Source organism: Sturnus vulgaris, chromosome 30 (assembly GCF_052056855.1).
Source record: "Sturnus vulgaris isolate bStuVul1 chromosome 30, bStuVul1.hap1, whole genome shotgun sequence".
In the NCBI taxonomy this organism is placed as follows: Eukaryota; Metazoa; Chordata; class Aves; order Passeriformes; family Sturnidae; genus Sturnus; species Sturnus vulgaris.
In genome coordinates, this window is record NC_142272.1 from 2,298,112 (window position 1) to 2,311,590 (window position 13,479).

Genomic DNA, 13,479 nt, shown 5'->3' on the forward strand with positions numbered 1-13,479 from the left:
TGCTGGGGCTTTTTGGATTGGGATGGATGCAGCTAGAATAAAGGAGCAAAGGAGCTGGCCTGGAGCAAGGAGTAGGAGGGAAAGGAGAGAGGTGAACCTGTGCTCTGCAAGGGCTAGGGAGAGCCCTTTTATGCATGTATGAGCCTGGGATGGGTTGGATGAGGTGGATCATCTTTCTGATGAATTAGGCTTGGCATGTCCAACAGCATTCTGGAGAGTGAACTCACTCTGCACACACGCCCTGCTGAAATAATACAGCCCAGGTTCTCAGCAACAGGGAATTGTTTGGGAATAACTGTCGCCGGTCTTTGTAGACAGCCAGACTCGTCCCCATTTCAAAGCTGGAAAGTGCTGATGAGTCACCTTGGGCACCGGCAGCAAAACACCAAGTGCCTGTCACTCAACACCTCTGTCATTGGAAAATTTCATCCCTCGGGATTGCTTTTGCCCCTTCTCTTGTTCACAAGCAGGGCTTGGGAAAGTTTAAATCCTTGTGCTTTAGGAGTGGGACCGGTGCCAGCTCCACAGCCAGCCCTGCAGTCAGTTCTTTTATCCTGGGCTTTTGGGACATCTCTGTGATAAGATTCTTGTGAAATTTGCCCACAGAGGTTATGGACTCCCCATCCCTGGGAGTGTCCAAGGCCTGGTACTTGGAGCAACCTGGTTTATGGAAGGTGTCCCTGTCCATGAAACTAGATAAGGTCCCTTCCCACCCAAACCATCCTGTGATTCCCTGGACCATGTGGTTCCCTCTGAGCCACCACAGAAATTGGCAGATATAGTTTTGCTCCCATGCCTAAAAAGCTCAGGTCCCTCTGGAAATCCTGCTGGAAATCCTGCTTTTCCAGGCTTATTCCACTGTCTTAAAACATATAATTACACGAATAAAAATGGAATATTTTGACAAGATCTTGTTCCTGTGTGGATTTTGACAGCTGCCACTGAGCTCTGTCACAAACATGTGCTGCTACCTGAGGTTTGAGGGTTTGGACTTTATTTTAGCAGGATGAAAACAAACAAGCAAACAACTCAGAAATAAATACATAGGAGGAAAGACTGTGGGAATGGGAACTGCTTTGACTCCACTGGCTCTGTGGAAATGGAGCGCTCCGGGGCCATTCCCAATGCACGCTTAATAAACACAATGTCATTTCCCAAGGATTTAATCAGCTCTTTCAGCACATCTGGAAGTGTGATCCTGCCTGCTGAAATCCACTGGAAATCCACTCTACGGGATTCCCTCTGCCCAGATCCACAGGACACTCTAGGACATCCTGGGTCTTTCCTTTCCCTCGCACGGCCCTTTGCATTTGACAAGTGGTCTGAGTAAAAGATAAAAATGTAAAAAAATAATTAATTTTGAGGCAAAAGAAGTGCTTGTGGTGTTTTGTGTTATTCAGGAAAACAGGATTTATATTTATTTACACAAAAGGCTGAAATTGTAAGTGTATACCCCTGAGCAGTTTCCCCTTGTGCTGGCTGCAGGGCAGAGCAGCTGCTGCTGCAGCACGGGAAGAATGGAATAATGAGGGATCAATGGAATAATGAGGGATCAATGGAATAATGAGGGATCACCATGCTGGGGGCAGTTGTGCTTCCATCTGCTCCTGCCTGGCAACGTATCCAAGTGCAGGAAACTCCCAGAAATTCTTTGTGTCCCTGTTGTTTCTCAACAGTCTGAGGGACGATGTTTGCAATGGAGGTTTTAAGTTCAATGTTATTCTTAGACAGGGTTTGTCAGGTCGGTTTTGTGTTTGCTACCAGGCTGAGTTTATGTTGCAAGGAAGGGCTGAATCCTGCAGGTTTTGCACAGTGGGGCTCTGTCACTAGATCTGACTCTGCATCCCCAGGAGCTGGAAGCAAATAGATTGTAAGTAAAGTCTGTGTCCAAAGGGTATTTTTGAAAGGATTATTGATCAGTCTGGGGGCTTTGCCCACTAACAGACAGATATCTGGACTCGAGGTCATGAGATTCATTCCCACATGCTGGATTCCCGTCCCAGGCAGAAAGATTTCCAACTGAAAGAGGGGAAAATTAGGTTGGATATTGGGAAGAAATTCTCCCCGTGAGGGTGGGCAGGCCCTGGCACAGGGTGCCCAAAGCAGCTGTGGCTGCCCCTGGATCCCTGGAAGTGTCCAAGGCCAGGTTGGAGCAGCCTGGGACAGTGGAAGGTGTCCCTGCCATGGCAGGGGTGGGATGGGCTTTGAAGTCCCTTCCCACCCAAACCACTCCATGACTGTAAAATACTCAAAAGCAGCTGGAAGTTGTCAGCCCATGGTTCCTTTGGGAATTGCTCTCTCAGCTCTCTCCATCTTTCCTAACTCTGAGTACCTGAAAGGAGTTTTATTCCAATTTTTCAAGGGAAAGTCAGCACCAAAGGGCAGATCCTCCCTCCCCAGGGAGATACACAACGTGGGGAGTCTGGGTGTGAAGGGCAGAGCCCCCTCAGTTCTCCCAGCAGGATACGTCAGTGCTTTCCTTTTTCCCCTCAGGCTCCCTTTACATCAGAAACTTGTCTTTTTTTGGCAAAGGAATCCACTGGGTGAGTTGGAGCCCATGGTTAATAACAGCAGTAATAATGCAGCTCCTCCAAGCAACTGAGAAGGAATTAATTTCTTTCCATTCCGCCTTTTGCCAGGGTGGAGGTGATGTGGTCGTCACTCATCCGGAAGGAATTTCAGAGGTAATTACAAAAGGCAGAACTGGGAGCACAAGGAACTGTAGCTGCAGGTTTGGGGTACGGGCTGGTGGAAAGGGGGGTCCCCACCCTGCTCTGTTGGTGAAACACAGGGTTTCCAGGTAGCTCCCAGGGGAGTGTCTCCCATGGCCCTGCAGTTCCAGACATGGAATGGATTTGCTGCTCTGGTGCAGGGACCTCCTGATACAGAGGCTCCAGAGGATGGTGCTGGAGCTCAGCCATTGCTCGGGAGCTTTTCCTCCTGATCCCACCTCAGGAGCTGTGTCAGGGCAGGTCCCTCTGGGCCAGAGCCCCCCTCGTGTGAGAGAGGCTGGGCAGGCTCTGGAGCTCCCTTCCCTCTCCCCGTTTCTTCCCACCAGGAGAAGCAGTCCCTGCAAGCCCAGAGAGAGGCAGGGGAACTCTTCACACACGCTGCAAACCTGGGAGTAAAGTCTTGGCTGAATTTGTATCTGGCACCATGTGCTGTCAAGGTAAAAACCTCTCCTTTGAGATCGGGGAGTTCTGCCTCTGTCAGCGCAATAAATGCAACTCCAGCCCCTTTAGTGAGAAATCCGAGCCATTTTCCTGTGGTTTGGTGAACAGGGATGTCTCCGACAACCTTTCATCACCTCCTCTCCATCCATCTGCTCCGCTGCTCCTACCCAAAATTCACCTCAGAATCCTTCATCTGATGCAACTTCTCAGGCTGAAATTTTTGAATGTTCCTCTCTGTGTTTTGTTTGCAAAAATAACCATATTTGTAAAACAAGAGCGTGTCAAAGTACTCTGCATTGGTTCACCTGTGCTACCTAATCTCAGTTTAATTATCAGCAAAGTCAAGGCTGTAATTTAGGTTAATTGCTTAAATTAAAGCCTTTGGGTTAAACTTGGGCTTCCAAGCTAAATTCAAACCCGACTCATTTTGGGCGTAATTTACTATTTCATCCCACGTTAATGAAGACCAGCAGGACTGAGGTTATTCCACAGGAGACCACTGAACTCACGGCATCCCTGTGCTGAGGGGCCTGGCCCGTCTGAGACCCCCTGGGTGAGAGGCAAGTGTCCAAGAATCCCATTTCCTGAAGGGATGAATTAGGATGAACTCCTCAGAAGTTTTCCCATAGGTGTTGCCCTGTGCTGGGCCCTTTGAGCCTGTTCCCAGCAGTATCTGCAGGCCAGTCAGCTCCAGTTCCTGGGTGACTTTGAAGTGTAGGTGTGACCTGCTTTCTCCAGATAATTGTTTTCTGTGCCAGCACGGAGACTCCAGTGCAGTCAGGCTTTGCAAAGAACTTCAGCTCTGTCACTGCTGCGTGGCACACACCTGGGAGGGCTTGTTCTCCCCGGGCTCTTGCATCTTGAGGGACCCTCAGACTTTTGGAGGGGTCTGGTACCCCCTTTATGCTGTGCTGGTGCCTGGCTGGTGGTGCCTGAAGGAATCTGGATCCTCCACTCTCCTTCTAATGCCTTTGGAGAATCCCCTGCCCTGGGCTGGGCTGCTGGGGCTGTGACCCCACATGAAAACATGAACTCCAAAGGCTGAAGGTGGCCACAGGGTCCTATCTCATTTGTCCATTTGTCCATTTGTCCATTTGTCCATTTGTCTATTTGTCCTATCCCATCCTTTCTCCTGGCCCTGGGGCATGTCTTTTCTCCCAGTAAAGAACACTGGAAATGGTGTTGCTGGGGACACCCACAGTTTTGGTGAGCTCTGTGCACGTTCCACATCCCTCAGCTCCATCCTGCTCCTGCCTTGGTTTTCCTTCTGAAGATCCATAGTGCTGGTGTGGAGCTTAATTTTTCCCTGTTAAAACAGCTGGATTGGCACAAGGAGCTGGGAAGATAAAGGAGGATTATCCATGTGTCCTGGAAAGTGGATCCAATCACAGGGCAGAGATTCCAGGGGCCCCTGTGTTTATTTGCCACTCTGCTGTCCTGAGGAACTGGTGCCATTCCTGACCTCCAACTGCTTTGGGCAGCGAGATATTGCCCCAATTGAGCAGATGGCAGCTGGGAATATTGTTCCACTCTGGATTTGCTGCATCCTGTGTTGTCTTTCCTGCAGGCATTTTGTGTCTTGTTTCATTCGCAGCCTGTGCAAATAAACAATTTGCTGATTAAAATAATTTTCTTTGATAGAAATTCTGCTTTTGACTCAAAAAAAGCTGCAAAATTTTGTTTTGGAATTGTTAAGGACAGTTGATTCACTGTTTTGAGACAGGATCATTCCCATAGGAAACATTGAAATTAAATGTTGGGTTTCAGAAAATGTTTCACCTGGTGTTTTGGTGGCAGCTAAAATCACGTTATGTTGACTTGAGCGTGTCAAATTTTCCAGGTGTCTGCAAATCAGGAGGATGGAAGTTGAATACAGCTTTTTGCATCTGCTCTGCAAGATGCAAAGAAGATGTGCCAGGATGGGCTCTTAGAACACTTAACTGGAAACAGAAAACACAGAGCTGCTCAGGGCTGGTTTTGGCTGCATCCTCACCCTCAGAGAGCGGGAGACAAACCCAGTACTGGCTCACAGAGGATCAGGAGCTGTCCTGCTGCCATGGGGATGAGTAAGGATTTGGCAAAGATGTTTCATGGAGGGTTCATTGGTGGTGGACCCATGTGTTGATGTGGTCGATAGTCCAATGTGTTGTGCAACTTGGGTTAAAAACCAAAAACCATCAGATTTGACATTTTCAATAATAAAACCCAAAAAATTGGGCTGCTCTGCCTCCAGCCACCACCTCGACTCTGGTAGCTTGTCCCCATTCCCTCAAATCAGTCTAGGAAACAAAGCCAGATGCTTGAAAAGTGGTTAAAACTCTTCAATTAACGGAGCCCAACCATTCACCCACCATAAAACCTCCTCTGGTGCAAACGGGCTGCCCCAGCTTTCCCAAGATATTGTTCCATGGCCCTTGCCAGGTGCTGGAGTGGAGCCTCGGGATGTTCATCCCACCATGGGCGGGACCATCCCTTTCCCTGCTCTGGGTCCCCACCTGCTGGAGATGCCCGGCTGGCTCGGCCAGGGCTCTCACACCTGCACCAGGTGATGGATGAGGGGGTCCCGCTGGTGTGGGAGCTTGGAGGCTTTTCCCTGGAAAGCTGCTCAGGAATGTTGAACTAGGGGCTTTTTCTGGCAGACCCGGCTGACATCCCCTCTCGTCTCCTTTCCCAGCTGGAAGTTGCAGCGATTGAGGGATGGGTTGATGGGCACTGACCATCTCCTTTGGGGACCAGCATTCCCAAAGGACTGCGATCCTTCCTCACCTGCTCCCCTTCTGCCCTGGCTCTTTCCTTGCCCGTGGTTCTTGTCCTGCCGTTGGGGCTGGATTCCCACCTTGCCTGGCACTGCCCCATTCCTGCTGGATCCACACCCAGCACTGGCAGGGAGCGGGAGAGCGGGATCAGGAGCCACAGGAGGCAGCCCGGGATTGGAATCTCAGCTGAAATCCCCCAACCAGCCAGGTCATGGAAACCTCCTGAGCAGCTGGGTGGGAACTGGGAGACTGAAGTGCTGTGGGCACCTTGGAAGACCTCCAAATGAACTGAGGCCTTGAAACTGCCCTTGCAGAGGAACAGCCAGGATGTTCATAGGATATTTGGGTGTCCCAGGGAAACCTCCGTGTGCAAACCGTGTGTGTGCAGATTTTGGGTGCCTTGCCCTGTGCCTGCCCCTGCAGCTGCTCTTCCCAGTCAGGGCAATGTCCACCTGCTCTATCCCCTTCTTGCTGTGTGCCAATCTCGCTGTGTCCTTGCCATGGTGCTGATGCCAGAGGTGGGCTCCTCTGTTGCACAATTTACTCCTGCTTGTATAAATTAATGGCTGAGCCATGCCCTGCACGAGCCAACCCATGAATCCCAAATAAACCTTTGGGAACCACCTTCCTTTTCCCCACTTCCCTGCACTTACTTCCTCCTGCAGTGACAGGCAGAAAGTGCAACTTTGCAGGCAACCACTACAGTGGGATTCATCCAGCTTTTGGCTCAGTTCTGAGGCAGCTTTTCCTTCCTGTGCCTCAGTTCTCCATCCATAGAATCATGGAATAGTTTGGTTGGAAGGGACCTTAAAGCCCATCCAATTCCACCCATATGCCATGGGCAGGGGCACCTTCCATAGACCAGGTTGCTCATCCCAACCTCTTCTCCATTTGCCCCGACTTGTCCTAGAGCCCAAGTCCTAAAACTGAGTTTTGTTTCCTCAAGGATCCAATCCTGTCTCAGGTACTGCCCTCAGGGTGTCTCCAGTGCAGCAGAGGCACGGCACAAACCAACACCCGCAGCAGGAGGAGGGAAGAAAAGTCAAAATCCAGCAGAGTTTAAAAATGACAAATGCTCTTTTATTGGACCTTACGGTAGGTTAGGCATGGAAGTGAGGAGGCTGCAGCCATGAAGACAAGTAGTTAGGAATCTTATACACACAAAGCAAAAACCTTTCCCACAAGTGCCAGAGAAAACAGAAGGGGCTGGAAGAAATCTTGAATTGCAGACAAAACCTTTGGAGATTGTAACATGTGTTGGGGGCAGAGGCTTTTGGAGCCTTTTGGAGATGTTTTCACTGCCGAGGACCTGGGACTGTGGTCCCACAAGGCTGTGATTCACCCTTGGAATGGGATGAAGGAAATGGTTGTCACCATCCACACAGTGCTTCCATTTCCCTTTGAACGCCTGACTTTGAAGAGAGACCAAGGGCTCGCTGACAGAGGGGCACCAGGGGGTCCGTGCCCAGCCAGTGACCTGTTACAACCTGTGCTTCAGCCAAAGGTGCTCCAGATTCTCACAGAGGGGTCCTGGTCCCCCCCGCTGCCCCAGAGGTGAAGGATGGAGGAAGGAGAGGCTCTAGCGCTGCTATTTACACCACAATCTGCAGGGCAGGAGGCCGGCATTGCCGACTATCACACGCTCCCAGCCTTATCTGATGGTCTTTTTGCTGGTGGTGGTCTTGGAAACGATCCTGACGCTGCCTCCTGTGCTGGAGCTGACGCCCCGGCTGCTCCCAGAGCTGAAGGAGCTGCCTCCACCATAGCTGTGCCCCCCAGAGAAGCCTCCGCTGCCGCCTCCGAAGCCTCCGCTGCTGCCGAAGCCGCCGCTGCTCACGGTGTAGCCGCCGCCGCCGCCGCCGCCCATGCCGAGCCCCCCGCCCAGGCCCAGGCAGCTCCCGCCGCCGTAGCCCATCCCGCTGGAGCTGCTGACCACGGCTGGGAATGAAGCAGGAACGCTCATGTGAGGGGACAGCTGGGCCTCCGAGGTGGGGAGACCCCCACCTTGTCACCCCCTTGGGGAGGGCTGGGTGGGAAGAGGAGGAAGGGGAGCAGGTACAAGGAGGTGGAAGGACGGGGATATGAAGAGATGGAAGGGAGGTGATACTCACAGACACTGACAGCTCCGACTCCTTCTCCAGCAAGCCTGTTGGGAAAGGGGAAAGTGAGTAAAAATGCCAAAACCTTGTCCATGGGACCATCTCATTAGGCCTGCATGGCCTTTGGTAGGGTGGGGTGTGTCTGTGTTACAGGTGAAATGTGATAGTGCTCATTTTTATCAGTATCAGTGCCAAGAGCTGGACACAAAACTTTGCCTACAAAGTTCAAAATTTCAACCATTTCAACCATTTGAGATGTCTCTGTCTGCCCTGGTGCTCCAGCCCCTTGGAAAGAGCTGTTTGACCCCAAGGAGATGATCCCTGGTCAGCACACAGCAGGTCCATGTGTCCTCACCTGCTCTCCTCTCCCTCCAGCAGTTTCCTGTAGGTCGCAATCTCGATGTCCAGGGCCAGCTTGACGTTCATGAGCTCCTGGTACTCCCGGAGCTGCCGGGCCAGGTCAGCCTTGGCTTTCTGCAGGGCATCCTCCAACTCGGTCAGCTTGGCCTTGGCGTCCTTGAGGGCCATCTCCCCACGCTCCTCGGCCTCGGCAATGGCTGCTTGGAGGTTGGCACACTGGGAGCGGGAAGAACAGGCAGCTGTTTCACTTGGGCTCCCCAAACCACTCTCTCTGTTGCTGGGGGGTTGTGGACACTGGCTGGTGGCTCCCAGGATGGCACTGAGGCCTCCTGATGGGAGCTGGCTCTTCCTGCTGTGTCTGACCACCATCACCTCCCCCCCACCTCCTCCTGCTCTGCAGGAACATCCCCCTCCTACCTGTTTCTTCACGCTGTCGATCTCATTCCGCAGCCTCTGCACCATCCGGTTGATCTCTGAAATCTCAATCTTGGTGTTCCTCAGGTCATCCCCGTGTCTCCCGGCAGAGACCTGGAGCTCCTCGTACTGGTGCAGTGAAAGGAGAAGAGCAGAGAGCACTGGTGAGCACTGGGAGCTCAGGGAAGGGTGAGGGACTTCAGGAAACAAAGTGTAGGTCTGGATAAGGGTTAAGGGGTGGGGGACAAAATTCCTGTGAAACCTGCCCATGGAATAACAGTACTTGCCCTTAGCTCTCAATATGTGCTGGGAAGGCAGTGCCTGATGGGGCAGGGGACCTGGGCATTGTCACCTACACGAATCTGGAAGGGGAAGTGTTTAAGGTCTGTTCTACCAGTGATGCCGTGAGCCCAAAATCAAAACCTTTGAACATCTCGTCCCTGTCTCCCCTCAGATGATGGGAAATAATTTCTGATCATTTCTGACCACAGAAATCAGCCTGTCACCCCAGGTTCCCACCTTGTTCTGGTACCAAGCCTCGGCCTCAGCGCGGCTGCGGTTGGCGATGTCCTCGTACTGCGCCTTCACCTCGGCGATGATGCTGTTGAGGTCCAGGTTCCGGTTGTTGTCCATGGACAGCACCACTGAGGTGTCAGACACTTGCTGCTGCATCTGGGACAACTCCTGCAGAAGATGCAAAAAATGAAGCTAATGTTCTGGCATCCATGGTGGAAACCACAGAGATTAGGTGATTTTGGGAGTCCTCCCTGCCAAGCTGTTTTCTTGCATTTCCCCTGTTCTGTCTCCACTTTGTAACTTATTTCTGCATTATCATTTCCAAAAGGTTGAGACCACCTTCTCCTCTGGACCCATAGAGCCCTGGGTGTGGGATCCACGGGGCAGGTGCTGGGGGATGCTCTCCAGGAACCACTCACCGCCTCGTACAGAGCTCTCAGGAAGTTGATTTCCTCTGCCAGCGCATCAGCTTTGCCCTGCAGCTCAACCTTGTTCATGTAAGCACCATCCACGTCCTAAAGAGAAGATACCAATGGTTTCTGATGAAACCAGAACCCAAAGGGGCTTCAGGACATCAATGGGATTGTGTCTGCTTCCACATTTATTATTCATAGAATTGTGGAATCATGGAATGATTTGGGTTGGAAGGGACATACCTGAAAGCTCATCCAATTCCCACCCCTGCCATGGGCAAAGACACCTTACATAGACCATATTGAACTCTTCCATGCATTGGGCAGCCACAGCTTCCCTGGGCAACCTGTGCCATTGCCAGCAGTTCCTCAGGCTCATTTTCTTGTCCCCGTGATCAAGGTATTGTTTTAACATAATGTTGGACATTGACTGTGAGCCAGAATCAGGTTCTTGGGCAGAAGGCAAGGCTCTGACTCACAAGGATGTGACCAGAGACTGAGCTGAGCTGAGCCACAAGAGACCAGAAAACAGGGCAGCTCTATTGGGCTGATCTCACAGCTTGACCAGCCATGACAGTGCCAGACCCCAGCTCCCACCAAGTCTTGCTTGAACTCTGCAAGGTGAGTTAATTCCATTTCCTGGCTCGAAATTCCCAAACCACTCACCTTCTTGAGGACCACGAACTCATTTTCAGCACCTGTGCGCCGGTTGATCTCGTCTTCATATCTGCCAGGATGAAAGAGTGGGGGGGGTGGATGGAATGAAGAGGTGGGAGCACCCCATTCCCAAATCATCAGTTGTGGTTCATGGATATATTCCCTACTCCCACATGTTTATCCAGAGCAGACGCAGAGCAAATATTACTGTCTTTGAACTGTGGGACTGCATGGTGTGAGTAGTCTCAGTTAAATTAATATATTTTAATCACTGCCCATAAAGTCAAGCTCATACATAAATGTGCAGATTCAGAGCCCGTTTTGGCAGGAAGCAGGAGCAGCCATTCCCTGTGACCTTCGCTCCGAGCAAAGTTATGCAAAAGACTTTCAACAAAGCTGCACTGCAATGCCTACAAATGTATAATAAAGCAATCATTTGATATTTGGTATTATAATAATGCTAATGGCTCTGAAGAACCTATTGCAGCATTTAATTAAAACAAAAAACTCCATGGTTGTGCAAGAGAGGATCATTACAGCTCTGACAGTGGTTCTGTGGAACTTTTTATGGCTCAGAGCAACATCCTCTCATCAGATAATCAGGGCAGGGCTTAGCTAGAAAGTAGACAAAACATGCAGGCTCTTGAGACAAAGACCTGGCTTTCAAAGGCAGGTTTGTTCCAGTCCTCTCACCAATTTTGGCAGAGTTTTCCCTGCAGCCAGATCTCTGAGTGGACAAGGGAAGAGGTGGGAATTAGCCAGTGCACTAGGAACAAGCTCTAGACTTGAAATAAAATGTGTTTTCTTTCCCAGGAGGTAGCCCTGAAATCCAGAGTATAGAATTCATTGTTTGGAGCCTGACCAATATTTCTAAAAGCCTAGAACACATTTAAAGACCTCAAATGCACCCAAAACCACACCAAGAGCTTTGTCAGTCCCTCCTGTTGGATCTAAGTGTCATCTTCCCAGCCCCTCTCCCAAAAATCTGTCTCTTCCCATGCTTAACTAGCTAATATTAACATATTCTAGCCCTGCAGGGTGATTCTCAAATTTGCAGTCGGTCAGGGCTGGTTGAAGAAGGGACATATTGTTCTCAGCCAAATAAAAGTCAATGGCCTCACCTAAAAATCCACCCCAAAAAATCCCCTCCGGGCAGCAGGTGCTGACTGGTGTGTCCTGAGAATGATCCATCCCCTCTCCACTGGATCCTGTGTCTCACCAGGGGATTAATTCCCTCCCCTGGGAAATTTCTGGCAAAAGGCTGATCATCTTCCAGGTGATGGGAGCTGAGTGAGCCCAAGCATTCCCAGGTCACCTGGGCCTTCTAGAAAGGCTGGAATTTCCTTCATAGAATGGGAAATGGGGGATTTTGGAGCTGGAAGTTTATTGGCTACATTTCATTCTGGTTTTGCCTGTCTATTATCCTCACAATTTACTAATTTTACTAATTTTTCTGTCTCCTGGTCTCCAGGAGACTCCAGGGATCAGACCATGACCTCTATTATGTTGGAGCAGCTCCCCAGGAACTTTGTGCTAAACACTGACCTTGCTCACGATAAATGAAAAATAACAAGGGGTAATTCTGGGAACATGTTTTATGCCGGGAAGAGGAACCTGGATCAAACACAATGTGTGCACCAGCAGGAATGAGCACCTGGCTGGATTTTCCTGGCTGGAATGACTTATGCTGCAGAACGTGACCCCTTACTTGTTCTTGAAGTCCTCCACCATGTCCTGCATGCTCCGGAGCTCGGTGTCCAGCCGGCCCCTCTCTCCCATCAGGCTGTCGAGCTGCCGCCGCAGGTTGTTGATGTAGGCTTCGAAAAGGGGCTCCAGGGACTTCCTGGTAACAGTGTGACCCTGCTCCTGGAGCAGTGACCACTTGGTCTCCAGCACCTTGTTCTGCTGCTCCAAAAAGCGCACCTGAGGAGGAATAAAACCAGGGACATGTGTGAACAACATGCAGAAAACCTCACAAATGCCAGGAAAAGGTGAGATCTCCAGCAGATAAGGTCCAGAGATGCTGGGACAAGCAAAGGGGAATTATTAAGAGTATCCCAGTTTAGGGCATTGGATTCTCAAAAGTATTAGAAGCTTCTGGAGATGTTTAGTAGGATTTTTTTCAGGAATTTTAATCAGGCCAAACACCCATACTTGCAACTTTAATATTTCTCCCCCTAGGAGATGCTCAGCCCACCTTACTGGTTTAAACTGGTTCTATCACATTGTAGAGGAGAAGATCCATCCACACCGAGATGGTTTTTACAGGGAAGAGAGAGAATTACTTTGTCAATAATATAAAGACACTGAAAAACTCATCCTTGCTAAGAGGAAACATAAAACAGTTCTTAGTTTTCAGCCAAGCCTGAGTTGTTTGTTGGCTGGGATCAGTTCAGGCAAGTCCCTAAATCGAAATGAAGCTTCATCCTGAAGTTTTTTCCCCAAGGCAACTGATAGCATGCGTGGCTTAATGGTTCAGACCAAACTCTCACCTTGTCGATGAAGGAGGCAAATTTGTTGTTGAGGGTCTTGATCTGCTCCCTCTCCTGTGTTCGCACCTTCTGGATTTCCGGATCGATATCCAGCTTGAGGGGTGCCAGGAGGCTCTGGTTGACAGTCACTTCATGGATGCCACCAGGTGGGCAAACAGGGAACCCGGGGCCACCTCGGCCACCAAATCCAGGCCCCCCCAGCCCAAATCCACTTCCCAGCCCGTAGCCGCCACCACCACCGGCTCCTCCTAAGCCAAAGCCAGCGCCTGCTCCACCACCATAGCCAAGACCAAAGCCGTATCCGCCCCCGGCTCCGCTCCGTAGACCTCCACCGACAGAGCTGTAGGAAATTCTTTTGCTTCCACCTAAGTTATAGAGACTTCTGCTGCCGAAGCCACCGCCAGCTCCAAAGCCTCCTCCACCTCCAGCTCTTCCTCCTCCGACTCTGGAGACAGAGACAGAGCTGAAACTGCTTCTGGTCCCAGAGCCACCACCTCCTACAATAGCAGAGCCTGAGCTAAAGCCCCTCATGCCCCCTCCAGTAGATGATCTGAAAGAGATCCGGCTCATGGCTGGTTCAGTTGGGAAGATAAAGAGTA

The 13,479-nt window shown here is 50.7% G+C and overlaps 1 protein-coding gene across 1 annotated transcript; it reads right to left on the minus strand.

Annotated features, from left to right (window-relative positions):
- Positions 1 to 7,580: 7,580 nt before the first annotated feature.
- LOC106863510 (keratin, type II cytoskeletal 5-like) lies at positions 7,581 to 13,450 on the minus strand. The gene is made up of 9 exons (XM_014892983.2): positions 12,881 to 13,450; positions 12,097 to 12,311; positions 10,398 to 10,458; positions 9,738 to 9,833; positions 9,322 to 9,486; positions 8,806 to 8,931; positions 8,384 to 8,604; positions 8,041 to 8,075; positions 7,581 to 7,867 (listed from the first exon to the last, which is right to left on the minus strand). The coding sequence occupies exons 1-9, from the start codon at positions 13,448 to 13,450 to the stop codon at positions 7,581 to 7,583; spliced, it is 1,776 nt and encodes a 591-aa protein (XP_014748469.2).
- Positions 13,451 to 13,479: the final 29 nt, after the last annotated feature.

Coding starts and splice junctions, on each gene's coding strand:
- LOC106863510 (XM_014892983.2), bottom strand. CDS start 13,450: ATGAGCCGGATCTCTTTCAGATCATCTACTGGAGGGGGCATGAGGGGC. Junction 8,076..8,383: donor CTGGAGGGAGAGGAGAGCAG/GTGAGGACACAT, acceptor CTTTCCCAACAG/GCTTGCTGGAGAAGGAGTCG. Junction 7,868..8,040: donor AGTCGGAGCTGTCAGTGTCT/GTGAGTATCACC, acceptor CTTCATTCCCAG/CCGTGGTCAGCAGCTCCAGC.